A 13,720-nucleotide genomic window follows, 5' to 3' on the forward strand; every position below is an offset into this window, starting at 1 on the left:
GATAGAAGGTAATCTGGAAGCCAGCTCACCCCTGGGTTTTCCCAGGCATCTCTCTCCTACCTTCTACCATCCTACCACTGACTCTCTTCCTTATTTTTCTCTTGATTATTTGAATGGTTAGTGTTCATTTTCTGTTATTCTTGGGTACTTACAAAGGTCTTAAAGACCAAGTCTCAGTGCTCTCAAGTCTAAAGCAGTTTAATCACAAGCTCTTAAAAAGAAATCGAGGGCCCCACGTCAGGGACCGGGGATGGGTGGGAGGCAGGGTGGGGTTTCTCTCTTTATCTCCCCCTTTAGCCCAGATACAGAAAAAATAATAATGTGGAAACAATAGTCTTACTCACTTTCCTGTAGCCCTTGACCCTTTGTGCTCTAATCAACTATGTAAAGATTATAAAAGTAAATTTTAAAAAGAAATTGAGGGGTCCGGCGTGATGGCTCAGTGGCTCTAACTCCTCTGCACACTCCTGGATTGCACATGGGCACCAGGACATGTCCTGGTGGCTCCACCTCCCATTCAAGTCCATACTTGTGACTACACCCACGCAAGAAACCCTAGAAGCAGCTCCTGGCTTCTGGCTTTGGATCAGCTCAGCTTCAGACATTGCAGCCACTTGGGGAATGAACCAGTGGAAGGAAGATCTATCTGTATCTCCTCTCTGTAAATTTACCTTTCCAACGAAAATAAATACTTAAACAAAGAAGAAATCTTGGAACAGTTGTAGACCCCAACTTTTTTTATATAAAGATTTATTGGAAAGTCAGATTCACAGGGGATAGACAGAGAGGACAAATCTTCTATCTGCTGGTTCACTCCCCAAGTGGCAGCAATGGCTGGTGCTGAGCTGATCCGAAGCCAGGAGCCAGGAGCCTCTTCCAGGTCTTCCACGCAGGTGCAGGGTCCCAAGGCTTTGGGCCATCCTCTACTGCTTTCCCAGGCCACAAGCAGGGAGCTGGATGGGAAGTGGAGCAGCTGGAACATGAACTGGTGCCCATATGGGATCCTGGTGCTTGCAAGGCTTTAGCTGCTAAGCTATTGTGCTGGGCCCTGAACCACAATTTTGATTTTTATATCTGTTATTTTGTATTTTGTCCTTTACTATTGAGATTGTCGAATCTCATTTTCATTGCAATGACGCTTGGAAAGAGTTTTTAGACAAATTTGGCCTCAATAGTGCCACATTGATGTCTCTGTGAAGCTAATTAAGAACTGATTTTCAGAGAGCAAATGTTTGATGCAGCATTTAACATGCCACAAGAGATATAGAGTATCTAGGTTCAAATCCCAGCTCCACTCCTTGTCTCAGTTTCCTATTAATATGCAACTGGAAGGTTGCAGGATATGGCCCAAATCCTTGGGTACCTGCCACCCACGCGGCAAACCTGGGGGGCAATGCCAGGCTCCTGACTTCCAGCTAGCCCAGCTCCAGATGCTGTGGGTATTTGAGGAGTCAACCAGCAGATGCTTCTCTCTGTGCCTCTCAAATACTTTTTTAAATTTTTAAAAAAAAGTGATTTGGGGGAAGAGTTATAGACAAGTGAACCATCTTCAAGTAATCCGGCAGGTAGAGAAAGCGAAACAGACACCAGCCTGCTTCTTCTCCTGCTGAATCAGAACATTCCTCCTGACTTCCTCATCTCACCATCACCCTCCCTGCCACCACCATTTTATTTCTTTTTTTATATACTCTGTGTTTTATGGTCTGTTTTAGTATCTTCACATTGGTTTGGCCCCAATATAAAACACCGTGAGAGTTGTTTGCGAACATCCCAATAACTGAGATCTAACATGTCATGGAAATGTGTAGGGCTGTAAAAATGAGGATACCAGACAAGCAGGACAGGACCATGACACTTTCTGTTTTCCAGCAAGAACCCATCTCTTACATGGTCTGTTCCTACCACTCTCTATCCCGCCTTAATTCCTGCCTGCTATTGCATATTTGCTGCACAGCTGTGATGCAATAGTTATTTCACTGAAGCTATGGGTAGCCTCATGTTGCAACTTTTCCAACTATGACTGTACACAGCAATAGACTCTGGCAACTTGTTTTATAACTTCAAAAATGCTTTTTAAAATAAGAATCCATATAGGAAGTGGGATGGAATCCAGCAAAATTTTCCTCCTTAGCTATCTCTTCCCTCGTCTTTCATCACTCTATCATTGACCACTCTTTCATTCTCCCTTCTTGCCCTCTGTATTTGGTGAGCATCTACTTAGCTCAATGTCTTCTGAGAGGTTTTAAGAAACTCAGCCTTAGTGCTACCACCCTGAAGAATGGTTCACCAGCCAGAGGAGGAGATGCAACAAGAGGTTATGGATAAATGAAACACCTTAAAGTAATAAGACAGTGGGGGAAGGATAACTCCAGCTCTTCTGCTTTAGCTACACTTCTTTCCTAACCCCCACCTTCCTTCCACTGATCTCCACATTTTTATTTGCTCCTGTTTTCTTTCTGGAAAAATACATTACCATCCTTGTGTTCATGTTTGATATAGAGTTGAGGGGTTATCTGACCTGCCTTAGGATCAGAGGTATCATAATCATAACAAGTCACCAAAGGCTATTATGGAAAGGTACAATGTCTTTAACATGCTGCGACAAGTGAAGACAGTGGCCCAGAAGCCAACAGAATCCTATTATGGAGTAACTCCTTCCTAATTTCCATCATCCTTCCCTCTTGGTCATTCCTCCTTTCCCCTCTTAGTGTGGACACAAGCTCTGCTGTGTTTGTGTCTCAGAAGAGGTCTTGGAGAATCAAGCCTGAACTTTTATAATCTATAAACTCAGGAATCACTTGTAGAGTATAGCAATGTTTGATACAAAAACGAAATTCTTTTAAAAAAAAACACTTTCATTAAGGGAAAGATGACCCAGAGCAAAAACAAACTTCTGCCTTTTGACTAGAAACAGTTTTCCTAGTATACCTCCACTTAACCATTCACCTCCATTCTCTTTTCCCTTCCTACTTCACTGGTACTTGCATGTCAGCTCTGTTTCAGAAGGTTTGAAAAAAAAATCCAGCCTTGGTTATCTCAACCTGGAAGGCTAAGGATTGTTCTATCTATGTCCTGGGCACCAGAGCAACCTTCAGGCCTTAAAATCTGACAAGAAATTACAGTCAGCAAAATGTATGCAAATGACAGAGAAAGCTGGGACCCAGAATCAGCCAACTCTTGCCCTTTAGCAACAAGATGCTTCCTTTTATCTCCTTAAACATCTGTTGTGTCCTTTTTTATTTCCCACCTCGCTTCTGCTTTCCTCACATTGTGCAGGGGGCAATTAGTGCTATCTGCCTTCATCGCCTGATAATCTTTCAGGGCAATCACCAAAGCTATGGGTCTACACTCTGGTCAGTGAGACCAGCTTCAAGTGACATTCCTGATTTGTTTTGTGCTGCTGTTGATGCATTTCATCCCTAGAAAAGAACCAGGCTAAGTCTGCTTAAAAAATGTAGATTGACTACGAAACGTCTAGGGTCCCAGTGGTATATTTGAAGAGTGATAAAAAGATGAGTGCACAGTATCCTATAAAGATACTTCCATGGGGCTGGTATGTTGTTGCACAGTGAGTTAAACTGCCTGAATGTGGGCACTCTATATTGAGTGCTAGTTCAAGATCCAACTGCTCCACTTCTGATCCAGCTCCAGATTGATATGCCTTATAAAGCACCATAAGATAATCCAAGAACTTAGATTTCTGCCACCTCTGACAGGGTTCCTGGCCCCTGGCTTCAGCCTGCTCCCACCACACCTGCTGCAGCCATTTGGAGCGCAAACCAGTAGATGTTAGTTCTCTTTGTGTCTTTCCCTCGATCACTCTGTAATTTTGCCTTTCAAATAAATTTCAAAAAAAATTGTGACAATGTTTCCATATTACAATACGTTCATTGAAGTGGAAGATTCCCAAGTGGAGTTATGCAAGACCTACATGGCAAGATAAAGCCTTGTGGGAATAAGTGAAGGGGATCACTGAGGTCAATTTGAGCTGGACATTCCTTTTCATTTCCTTGTCCAAGAAAAAGGTAGAGAGTGCTTGTGGCCTGGGAAAGCAGAGCAGGAATGCCCAGGGCCTTGGGACCCTGCACCCATGTGGGAGACCCAGAAGAAGCTCTTGGTTCCTGGCTTCGGATGAGCTTAGCTTCACCATTGTGGCTACCTGGGGAGTGAACCAGTGAATGGAGAATCTTTAGCTCTGTGTCACCTCTCTGTAAATCTGCCTTTCCAATATAAAAGATTTTTTTAAAAGTCTTTTTAAAAAAACGGTAGGAAGGGCAGATATTTAAGAAGTGTGTTACATTGGACAATAGCCAGACTGAAGTGCTGGCTCTTGGGCCTTAAGGCAGAAATGAAATTTCTGGTATTCTCTCTCCCTCCCTCCCTATTGTTAATTGTACTTGCCATTTTAACATGCTGTGGGTACTAGGCAAACAGGAGTGTGACACCTATGAAAGTGAGAGAGATTGGTTTCTAGTGCATACTGTGACTATTGACCTTGGGAATCAGGATAATGGAAGAGCATTTTTCAATCCCTTTCTCCTAAGAAAGGAAGTCCCACTTGTGCAGGCTAGGTTTTTCATATCCAGACCCAGAAAACACCACAGAGCTTACTCTTCATCCACGGCAGCAGATAAATAGGAAGCTGATCAATGTTTTGTGTCATATTTATGCAAAGCCAGATATATTCTAAGCATGAAAAATGAGTTAAAGCGATTGTTAAAGTTTTCTCCTTAGCCTTTTGTTTATATTTAGGGGGCAGGAGTAAGGAGTTGGCTTAAGCCCTAGCAGTAGTCTACTAGACTTCACACACAAGCTAGTCTCCACTAATTTTATTGTAGGGAGAGGCAAATGGGAGAAAACACCAAGTTTTGATTTTGTAATAAGGGAGACCTTTTTACAACAGTAGTAAGTTTTAAAAACAACTTGCAGTTCTCAGAGAGGAGGAGCAATTCTGTCAAACTCTGAGGCTCCACAAATTCCACATGATCACTACACTTCAATAAAAACTCCTTAGAATTCTTTTAAAAAAAGAAGGAAAACTAAAGAATTGGTAGAGAAGTAATTCATGTATACACATTCCTCACAACTCGCCGAATAGCACATTTAAGATTTATGTATTTCATTGAATGTAAATTTTACCTGAAACAGAGAGGAGGAAAAGAAGAACTGTACACAAACAGTGCATTCCAATTAGCGACCTGCGTGTAGAAGCCTTCAGAGGTGAAGAATGCTAATGACTACAACCTGCTCTCAAATGCATCCCAACAATGAAATGGATTGATGGATGGATGCAGAAACATTAATTATAGAATCTAAGCAACAGCTACACAGGTGTTCGCTGATTTCTTTCAACTTTTCTATACACTGAAATGATATAAAAATGTTGAATATAGTTCTAAAAGAAGGGAAGACTATTCTCCCCATTTCTCCATGATTAAAAATACCAACTTTAACACTTCAAGGCTCCTAACTCATTATCAGAAATTACCCAGGGGAGAGGGGTTCAGCAGAAGTGACAGCAGTACCGGTCCAGGTGCCCCAGTAGGCAGCAACGCCCAGTGGGGCTAATGGTACTCAGGTAGAGATGGCTGAGGTGTGATCTCTGGAGAAACTCCTGCAGGAGGTTTAGATGCCAGGGACACCAGATGGCAAGCAGAGCAGGTAAAGAAGAAAATGGTAGCTGCTATGCAGATGTCAAGACTCATTTATGGACACATGTGAGACGCTCCCTGGGGTTTGTACCATCGTATACAACCAAGCTGTCGGCTTCACTCATTGGCATTTCCGTATATCACAACTGTCTAAAGTGCTCATTACTAGAATTTGAAGCAGTCGGCTGGGTTAGGCACCTTCGGCTGAAGAAAAGGTTTTTCTGTCTTAGAGTCAAATTTGCTCAACCTTTTCTCCAGTTACATAAAACACTGTATTTGGAGTCTGTGCAAAAGGCTGACAATTCAAGTAACTGAAATTAAAATATTGGCTTTGAATCAGCACTTGTTTATGCATGTGGCAGCTACACCAAATAAAGACCCAGGCACTAAAATGCAGATGTGCTTTCTCCACCATGCATACATTTTCTGAGCCATATTACCTAAAGGATTTAGTTTATAGCCAGGGCTTTCTTCATTGCTAAGGGGTGGTCCGAAAGGTGGAAAGCTCATCTCATGCTGAGCATTCCTATAGGCATGGAGAGACTACTCCACCTCCCACAATTTATATTTCCTTTCGATGTCTTCCCAGGGTTTTACCGATATTTTGCTGGAAAGAGTCATGCACGGGGGAGCCAACATTACAGGTTTCCAGATTGTCAACAATGAGAACCCTATGGTTCAGCAATTCATACAGCGCTGGGTGAGGTTGGATGAAAGAGAATTCCCCGAAGCCAAGAACGCACCCCTAAAGGTAACGTGATAACCCAAGGCCAACTTTTCCAATCATCTGCGTGTGGTCATCACATTCTTGCAACCATCCTCTGATCAGGTGGTCTTCCCTCAGAAATGATTCAAAGATGCTACCATATTTGAAAAATAAAGAAGCTGCAGAGAATGAGATTTTTTGAAAATCCAGGATTTGGGAATAAGTTAACTTAATTCTTTCATGAATTTCATTTGTAATATGCTCCTAACAATTTACACTATTGCAAGAACTCGAGCCAGGCAAAGGGTGGAGGCAGTGGGAATAGGTTAGGAAGATTGATAGCCTGAAACAGAAAATTAGATTTTACATTATTTATGTGATTGCTTTGTGTTAATAAGTTCCATGAATCTCAGAACACCCAGGTGAATTAGGCACTAGTACAGAGTGTGTGTTGCCTATATGTAGATTGATCAGAAATGTTTTTCTGCCTGCAAGAGTATCTTTAGAAATAATTACATTGCCTTGGTTACTCATTTTGACAAACTCAAGATAAGACTATTAAAAGCAGAAACTTTTACTTAAGGTGCATACTTGTCATATATATTCCTCTATGGTTACATATCCTATTCAAATTCTTCAAATACATTCTTAAGTAATTCATTTCCTCAGTACATAGATTCAAGTTTGAAGCTAACTTTAAATCCTTCCTTCCTGGGATCTGCTATAGTGAAAGTATGTGCCATGGCTCTGATAGCAGATGAAGGATCAAGCAGAGTTGGAACTCTTGCCTAAACATGGAAGGCAGAGGTGAGGGGAAGCTCCTTTCTCATGCTCCCCTGATACACATTCATGCATCCTTACTCCCTGACAAGAATATTGGGTAACAGTAGAGAACAGGGACCAGAGAAGAGGTGGTCTTTATCACCTATGCAGGTCCACTCCAAATGGGTCACATCAGAATGTCATCCCAGTGACAACCTTACCTTACACACTTGGGATCACCATGAGCTAAACACAACTTTTGCCAGAAGTTCAGCCATTCGTTACTTAAGAGGCACCATGATGGTACAATAATTAATCATGCCAGGTTTCTTCAGGACAGTCTTGTTTTAAAATATTCTGCCCCATGGTCAGATCAGTTATCCTAACTGGTTTCAGTGAATATGGTCACAGTCCCAAGGAGGAATCCTTTTCTAACAAATCTTTTTTTTTTCCTGAATTTACTAAATGATATTTATTCTTTCACCACACTTAGATTATCTTACACAAGGGTACTTTTAAAACTTCATGAAGTAAAAGTTCAGTTCTGTGCCCAAATCCTTGGAAATCCATGCATACTTTTTTCACAAAATACATTTTTGTGAACTTTTTGAAACCCTCTTAGCCTCTTGTATGCATGCATTTCAAACATTCGTGCCCCAAAATTACTTTTAATTCACTTTTCCAAGAACTTTTTGAATAACCCACACCCAAATCTAGATTTTTATAAAATTTCTCATCCGTACTTTTTGTGATCCTTACAAGTGATGGAGAACAGATGAGATAAATTCATTGATTTGCTATTTTAGGAGGTGCCTGCAATGCACCAGGCACCATTGGACTCAGGAAAATCAGCAAGAATAAAGGGTGTGAAAAGTGTTTTGTCTGGTATTTTATGCCTGTGTTGAGATGGAATTTGCACAAAATAGAAAGGAATCTCAGCTTTGAATTATTCATTGACAAAGCATGCTATGGGTAATGGAAAGTTCTAGAACCTGCTGAGAAGACCTATTCAGGTTTATAGGTAAAAACCTTTATAATAGGACAATGAAATATTTAAGTAGATGGTTACAATTTTAAAAATTGCTTTGCTTAGCACTAGTCATTCCAGAAACCCTTCTGAATTAATCAAACAAAAAAAGTCCACTATGAAAACTGACATACAGTATTTTTGATTTGGAAAAAAATTGCCCAAAGATTAAAATCCTGATGCTTAAGTTAATCTATATTTTATGAACATTTATTTTCAGGACATTTTTCATGAATTGACCATGGGAAGTAAAAAAAAAAGCCACGAATTAAATGATTTAGCAAGCCAGGCCATCACAACAATTTATGCAGTGCACTCACAAGAAAATCAGCACCATGTTGACTTTGTATAGCACAATAGGCAAGCACAAAGATTATTTTTCACGAAAGAACATATGGTCCCTGTTAGTCATACTTGATAATTTTCTTCTGAAAGAAAAGTAACATGTGAAATGTCAGGAAAGTAAATTGACAGCTGTGGAAACAACAATGCACTCACTCCCGGTTGTATTTGGACATAATACATATAGAGAGAGAACTCCCTGTAGGACTTTTGGTTTCATCAACAGCATTCTATATTCTACCAGTATTTGTCAGCCTTACAAAAATACACCAGCTTATATTAATCATACTTTGTGGATTCATTTAATGAAAAACCATCTACCATTTCAAATTGTGGATAATCAAATCCCTCGTACTAAGAGAATGACTTCATCCCTGATACAGCGTAACAACATACCCAAGGAACAGAAAGTAATGTTCTTCCTTGAAAGATACAGCATCATGCAGTATCACCTATGAATTGCCAACATTATCAGATTTAAAACTCGGTAACAATTGTAATTTACTACAATCAAAAAACAGCTTTGGTTTTTGCTACCTCCGCTAGCAAACAAAAACTGGTTCATTGCTGGCCAGAGGTTCTAGCTCACTGGAAGCATGCACCACACAGAAATGATTAATGTCCCCCTCAAATTAATTTCAAGCTAACTTAGCTATTTTCATTTTCCCTAAGTAAACACTAGATCAGAATTTTCTATTATAAACAGCAATAATCCAGTCTTGCTTTGGGGTATACCGTTTCCTCTCTGATCAACATATGCCATTTCATAACTTCACACTGTAAAAGACCTGGACTTATACTAGTCACTCATTCAACATGAGACATCATTTTGAGAGCAAGGGAGATATTCCCTTTGAGTCATTTGATCTTAATAATCTAAACACATGCTATATGAGGTAAGAAGCATTTTCTTCTCAAATGAATCAAAGATCAACTTGCCCAGTGAGATCACCTGATTCAAATCACTAAGCAGGTGACTTCATAAAGCAAGAGGTAGAAATGAATGAGAATTATATGAAACAAGGCAAGTTTTGAGAACGGTTCTCATCATCTATCTTGTTTCGCATTCATCTGTTTCAGTATACATCTGCCTTGACACACGATGCAATACTGGTCATAGCAGAAGCTTTTCGCTACTTGAGGCGGCAGCGAGTGGATGTGTCCCGGAGAGGCAGCGCTGGAGACTGTCTAGCAAATCCTGCTGTGCCCTGGAGTCAAGGCATTGATATTGAGAGAGCGCTGAAAATGGTAAAACCCATGGCAGGTCATTGGAGGGTGGGAGGGGCTTCTAAAGATGCTAACAGATGAGACTTGGAGTTTGAGAGAAGACCTACTAAAAGGAGTAGGACCAGAGTCCACAGAATTTCAGCACATGCAGATCGAATGAATATGAATATTTATTATTTACCCAAATCTAGAAATTTAAATGTAGGATTTGATTCTTTCTAAATATTTTATTTTTATAAGATTTGTTTATTTTTATTTGAAAGGCAGGGTTGTGGGGAAAGAAGGAAAGAGAGAGGTCTTGCATTTTCTGGTTCACTCCCTAAATGGCTGAAATGGCCAAAGGCCAGATCAATTCAAAGCCAGGAGCTTCTTCCAGGTCTGTTAATGTGGGTTGAGGGGCCTAAGCACTTGTACCCTTCTTTGCTGACCTCCAGGGCACTAGCAGAGAGCTGGATAAGAAGTAGAGCAGCAAGGACACAAACCAGTACCTATATGGGATGCCAGAGCTGAGGATGAAGGCTTAGTTAACTACACCACAGCGGAAACCCCACGACATTATTTAATTGTTTGAAAGGCAGGCACAGCAACACAGTGAGAAGAAGAGATAGCAGAGATCTCCCATCCACTGGTTCACTCCCCAAATGACCACAACAACCAGGGCTTAGCCTGGCCAAACCCAGGAAGCAGGAGCTGGTCTCCAACATAAATGGAAGGGGCCCACGGACTTTCAGCCATCTTCTGCTGGTTTCCAAAAGCTCCATTAGAAGGGAGCCGGAGCAGAGGCAGAGCTGCCAGGATTCAAACTGGTACTCCAATACAGGATGATGGCATCACAACCCACAACTTAACCCACTACACCACAACATAGACTCCAGACATTTCTTGAAACCTGAAAAATGCCAAATTTAGAGCAAATGAATGTCCACTTCTGTGTTGTGTTGTAGATAGTAAATAGAACTCAGTACCCTCAAAAGTTATGGACTGAATGCATAAATAGTTCCAAAATATTCAAACGTTCCAGAAAAAAAAACAATGTTTTATAGACATTGGGATATTGTATGAGACATTCTTAGTTTCAGGAGGGGCATTCAGAAGGATGAGAGCAACCTCTGATTCATCAAATCATTAGCCTGGACAGGGTATGGAACAGAGCCAGTGTGGTCGTATTAATGTGGTCAAAAAGAACACTTACACTATTCTGCACAGAGAAATGCAGGAACATGATACTTTTGTAGGGCTACTTAAGAACATTTTGCCCAATGCCTTGAAGAAAAAGCCTCAAGAAGAGTACAAGGAATCAATGGAAAGATAGTCAAATAGGTCACTTGTTTGTCGTATTTATTGCTCAGGGGATCATTCAAGGCTTCAAGCAGTGGCTTTTGAACAGATCCCATTATTTACACTAGGAGCAGCATCACCCATTCAGTGAAGCTTTCCAAGCAAGATCTAGCTCCTGAATATTTTGCTTTATGCCGGCCTCATGTGCATGCATAGATTAAAACAAGGCTTTAAGAGTACAAGAATCTCTTATTTCTACACATTTAATTACCCTGATGTCTGGGACATCCAGATCAAAAACAAGATAGGCCATGATAAGATAATTCTGTGTCTAGCCCAGCAATGAAGAATTTGTAACAGCCTCATAGCTACATCATTTTGTGCAGTTGGCTCTCTTAACTGCTCTCTTCAATTTGCCAAGTGGGAAGCATTCAATTAAAAGGGGTTAGTAGCCCCTGTGTCTCTCTCCAAGAAAGAGATACAACTCATTTTCAAATCATGCAGATTTTTATGTCGTGGTGTCAGTTCCCTAACAAATGCCCTAAGTGTAGTTTTATGGAGGTAGCACTGCACAGTTCTGTAGAGTAGTTAATTAAATTCAACCTTCTTAGCAGTTACAAGATTTGTCTTGTCAGGTGAAACATAATGATGAGTGAAATATAAAACTCCATCAGAATGAATAAAAAAGATACTTCATCAACAAAATCTCAGGGGACACGAGCCAGTGTGTTCAATGGACTCCCCTTTTTTGGCACAAACCATTATCTCCCCCAAAGAAAGAACTGGCTACTGGAACAAAGGACAGAAAGTTAATTCAGCCAGAAAAAAATCAGATTGGTCACAGTGTTACAAAAAAATGATTTCTGCATGTCTAACTCACTGATGCAGCTCAGGGTATAAGGCCAATCAGTAACCTTCTGCAGGCTAGGCCTTCAACTCGAGTGGAAGGATACTTTACCTCTTTCTATATGACCCCTCTTCCCACTGCTCTAGAAAAGCTGGAAAGCATCAACTTTTTCCAAAACCAGAGAGTAGAATCGCCCTATTCACAAGGACTGTGAGCAAAGCTGCTCTAAATCCCTAAATGTTTCATGAAAATAACTCCCATTTTATTTGAGTTCACAAGAAGTGCAAGTGTATGATGTAAAATCATCCCTCTGTAACTATCCCATTATTGTTTCTCCATAAGTCATCCTCTTCCTTCACAGAAATCTGCCAAACAAAATTATTTCCTGGTACAGGCTTCAAAGAGGCCTATACTAACAAGCAAAAAAGGGCATTATTCATTGATGAAATATTTATTGATAAGCTACAACTATGTACCAGGCTCCATATTACTATTCGAACATGGTGTACAATGAGGGAGTTCACATTTAAATTGTAATATATGAGCAAGTGTTCTGAAATACATGAAAGTTACCTGCAGATTTGATCATTCTCTTCACAATCAGCAAGTAATGCAAAGATCAGCTTTGGCCCTAGCAGATATTTATCCATCCCAAATTTTAAGTCATAGAAACTTGCTTAATAAACACTTATTTAGCACCTTCCCTATCCCAGATACTGTATTAGTTTCTGAAAGTAAAGAAAAAAAATGTCTCTCATCTTCGGATGTTCTCAATCTAGAAAAGGAGCAAGAAATATAGTTAACATATTCAGGTTAACACCTATACAGGGTGTTAAGAATTACAGGAGGGATCCCAGATGTGGTTGTAGGCAAGTGTCCTTGACACTCAATATTAGACCACAGAACTTCTCTCTGATGATAGACCTACTATGCCACCTGAACATTAAAATCACCAGATCTGAAGTCTCCTGAATATAACTTACTGTACTGGACATAACTCTGTAACTAACAGTTTACAGAGCGTGCTCAGATAGGCTGGGTCTTCATAAATATGCTATTAGTTTTTAAACTATTTTTTAATTTTAGTTTTATTTAAAAGGAAGAGAGAAAGTTGGTGGATCTTTAATCTACTGGTTAGCATCCCAAATGCTCACAAGAGCTCTGGAGGCTGGGCCAGGTAGAAACCAAGAAGATGGAGCCTCATCCATGTCTCTTACATGAATGGCAGGAGCCAAATACTTGGGCCACCACTAACTGCCAATCAGGGAGGGCATTAGAGAGAATCTGGAATCAAGAGATCCAGAATTAGAACCCAGAAGTCTAACCCAGGACACAGATGTCCCAAGTGGACTCTTAACTATGGCAGCAAACACCTACACCTAGAAATGCACACTTCTTAGTGACCCATGAAGACCTTGCTATTTCAGTAATGAAGAATTTCCTTAATAAACTCCTATGCCACTCTTTGCCTAACTCCTGTTCAAGAATTCAATGCTCAAAGTGGAGCACAGTCTTTCACAGCAGGCATCAGTCCCATTCTACTACACAAGCAATTTTTATCTCAAAGGTCCTTTTCTTTAGAACAATGACCACCTTTTCCACAAGCCTATGCAGACAATAGTGCCTAGGATTGTTGAGTCAGTTGGACCATCATCTTGCTGCTAGTTAATCACACTGGAAAAGTTCTCCTTCTAGCAATGAGCAAGACTCCTTCCTCTTAAAAATGTTTCATAGTATTTGACATAAAATTTCTCTTCTGCATCTCAAGCCCATTGCCACCTGTGACTTGACAGCTTGTTGGTTTCTGTGACAAAAAAGTATTACATCCTATTACTCAAGAAAATGAAAACTTCTTTTCTCTGAAGCAAAATCTTTGACCC

At 40.4% G+C, this 13,720-nt stretch overlaps 1 protein-coding gene across 2 annotated transcripts in view; it reads left to right on the forward strand.

Annotated features, from left to right (window-relative positions):
- The window catches only part of GRIA3 (glutamate ionotropic receptor AMPA type subunit 3), a 304,452-nt gene that overhangs the window by 206,259 nt on the left and 84,473 nt on the right, over positions 1–13,720 (forward strand). For both annotated transcript variants that reach the window (XM_004587661.3, XM_004587660.3), the window contains exons 6-7: positions 6,241–6,402; positions 9,569–9,736. In XM_004587661.3, coding sequence (XP_004587718.2) covers positions 6,241–6,402; positions 9,569–9,736 — 330 coding nt within the window. The remainder of the gene's footprint in view (positions 1–6,240; positions 6,403–9,568; positions 9,737–13,720) is intronic.

Source organism: Ochotona princeps, chromosome X (assembly GCF_030435755.1).
Source record: "Ochotona princeps isolate mOchPri1 chromosome X, mOchPri1.hap1, whole genome shotgun sequence".
NCBI classification, from domain to species: Eukaryota; Metazoa; Chordata; class Mammalia; order Lagomorpha; family Ochotonidae; genus Ochotona; species Ochotona princeps.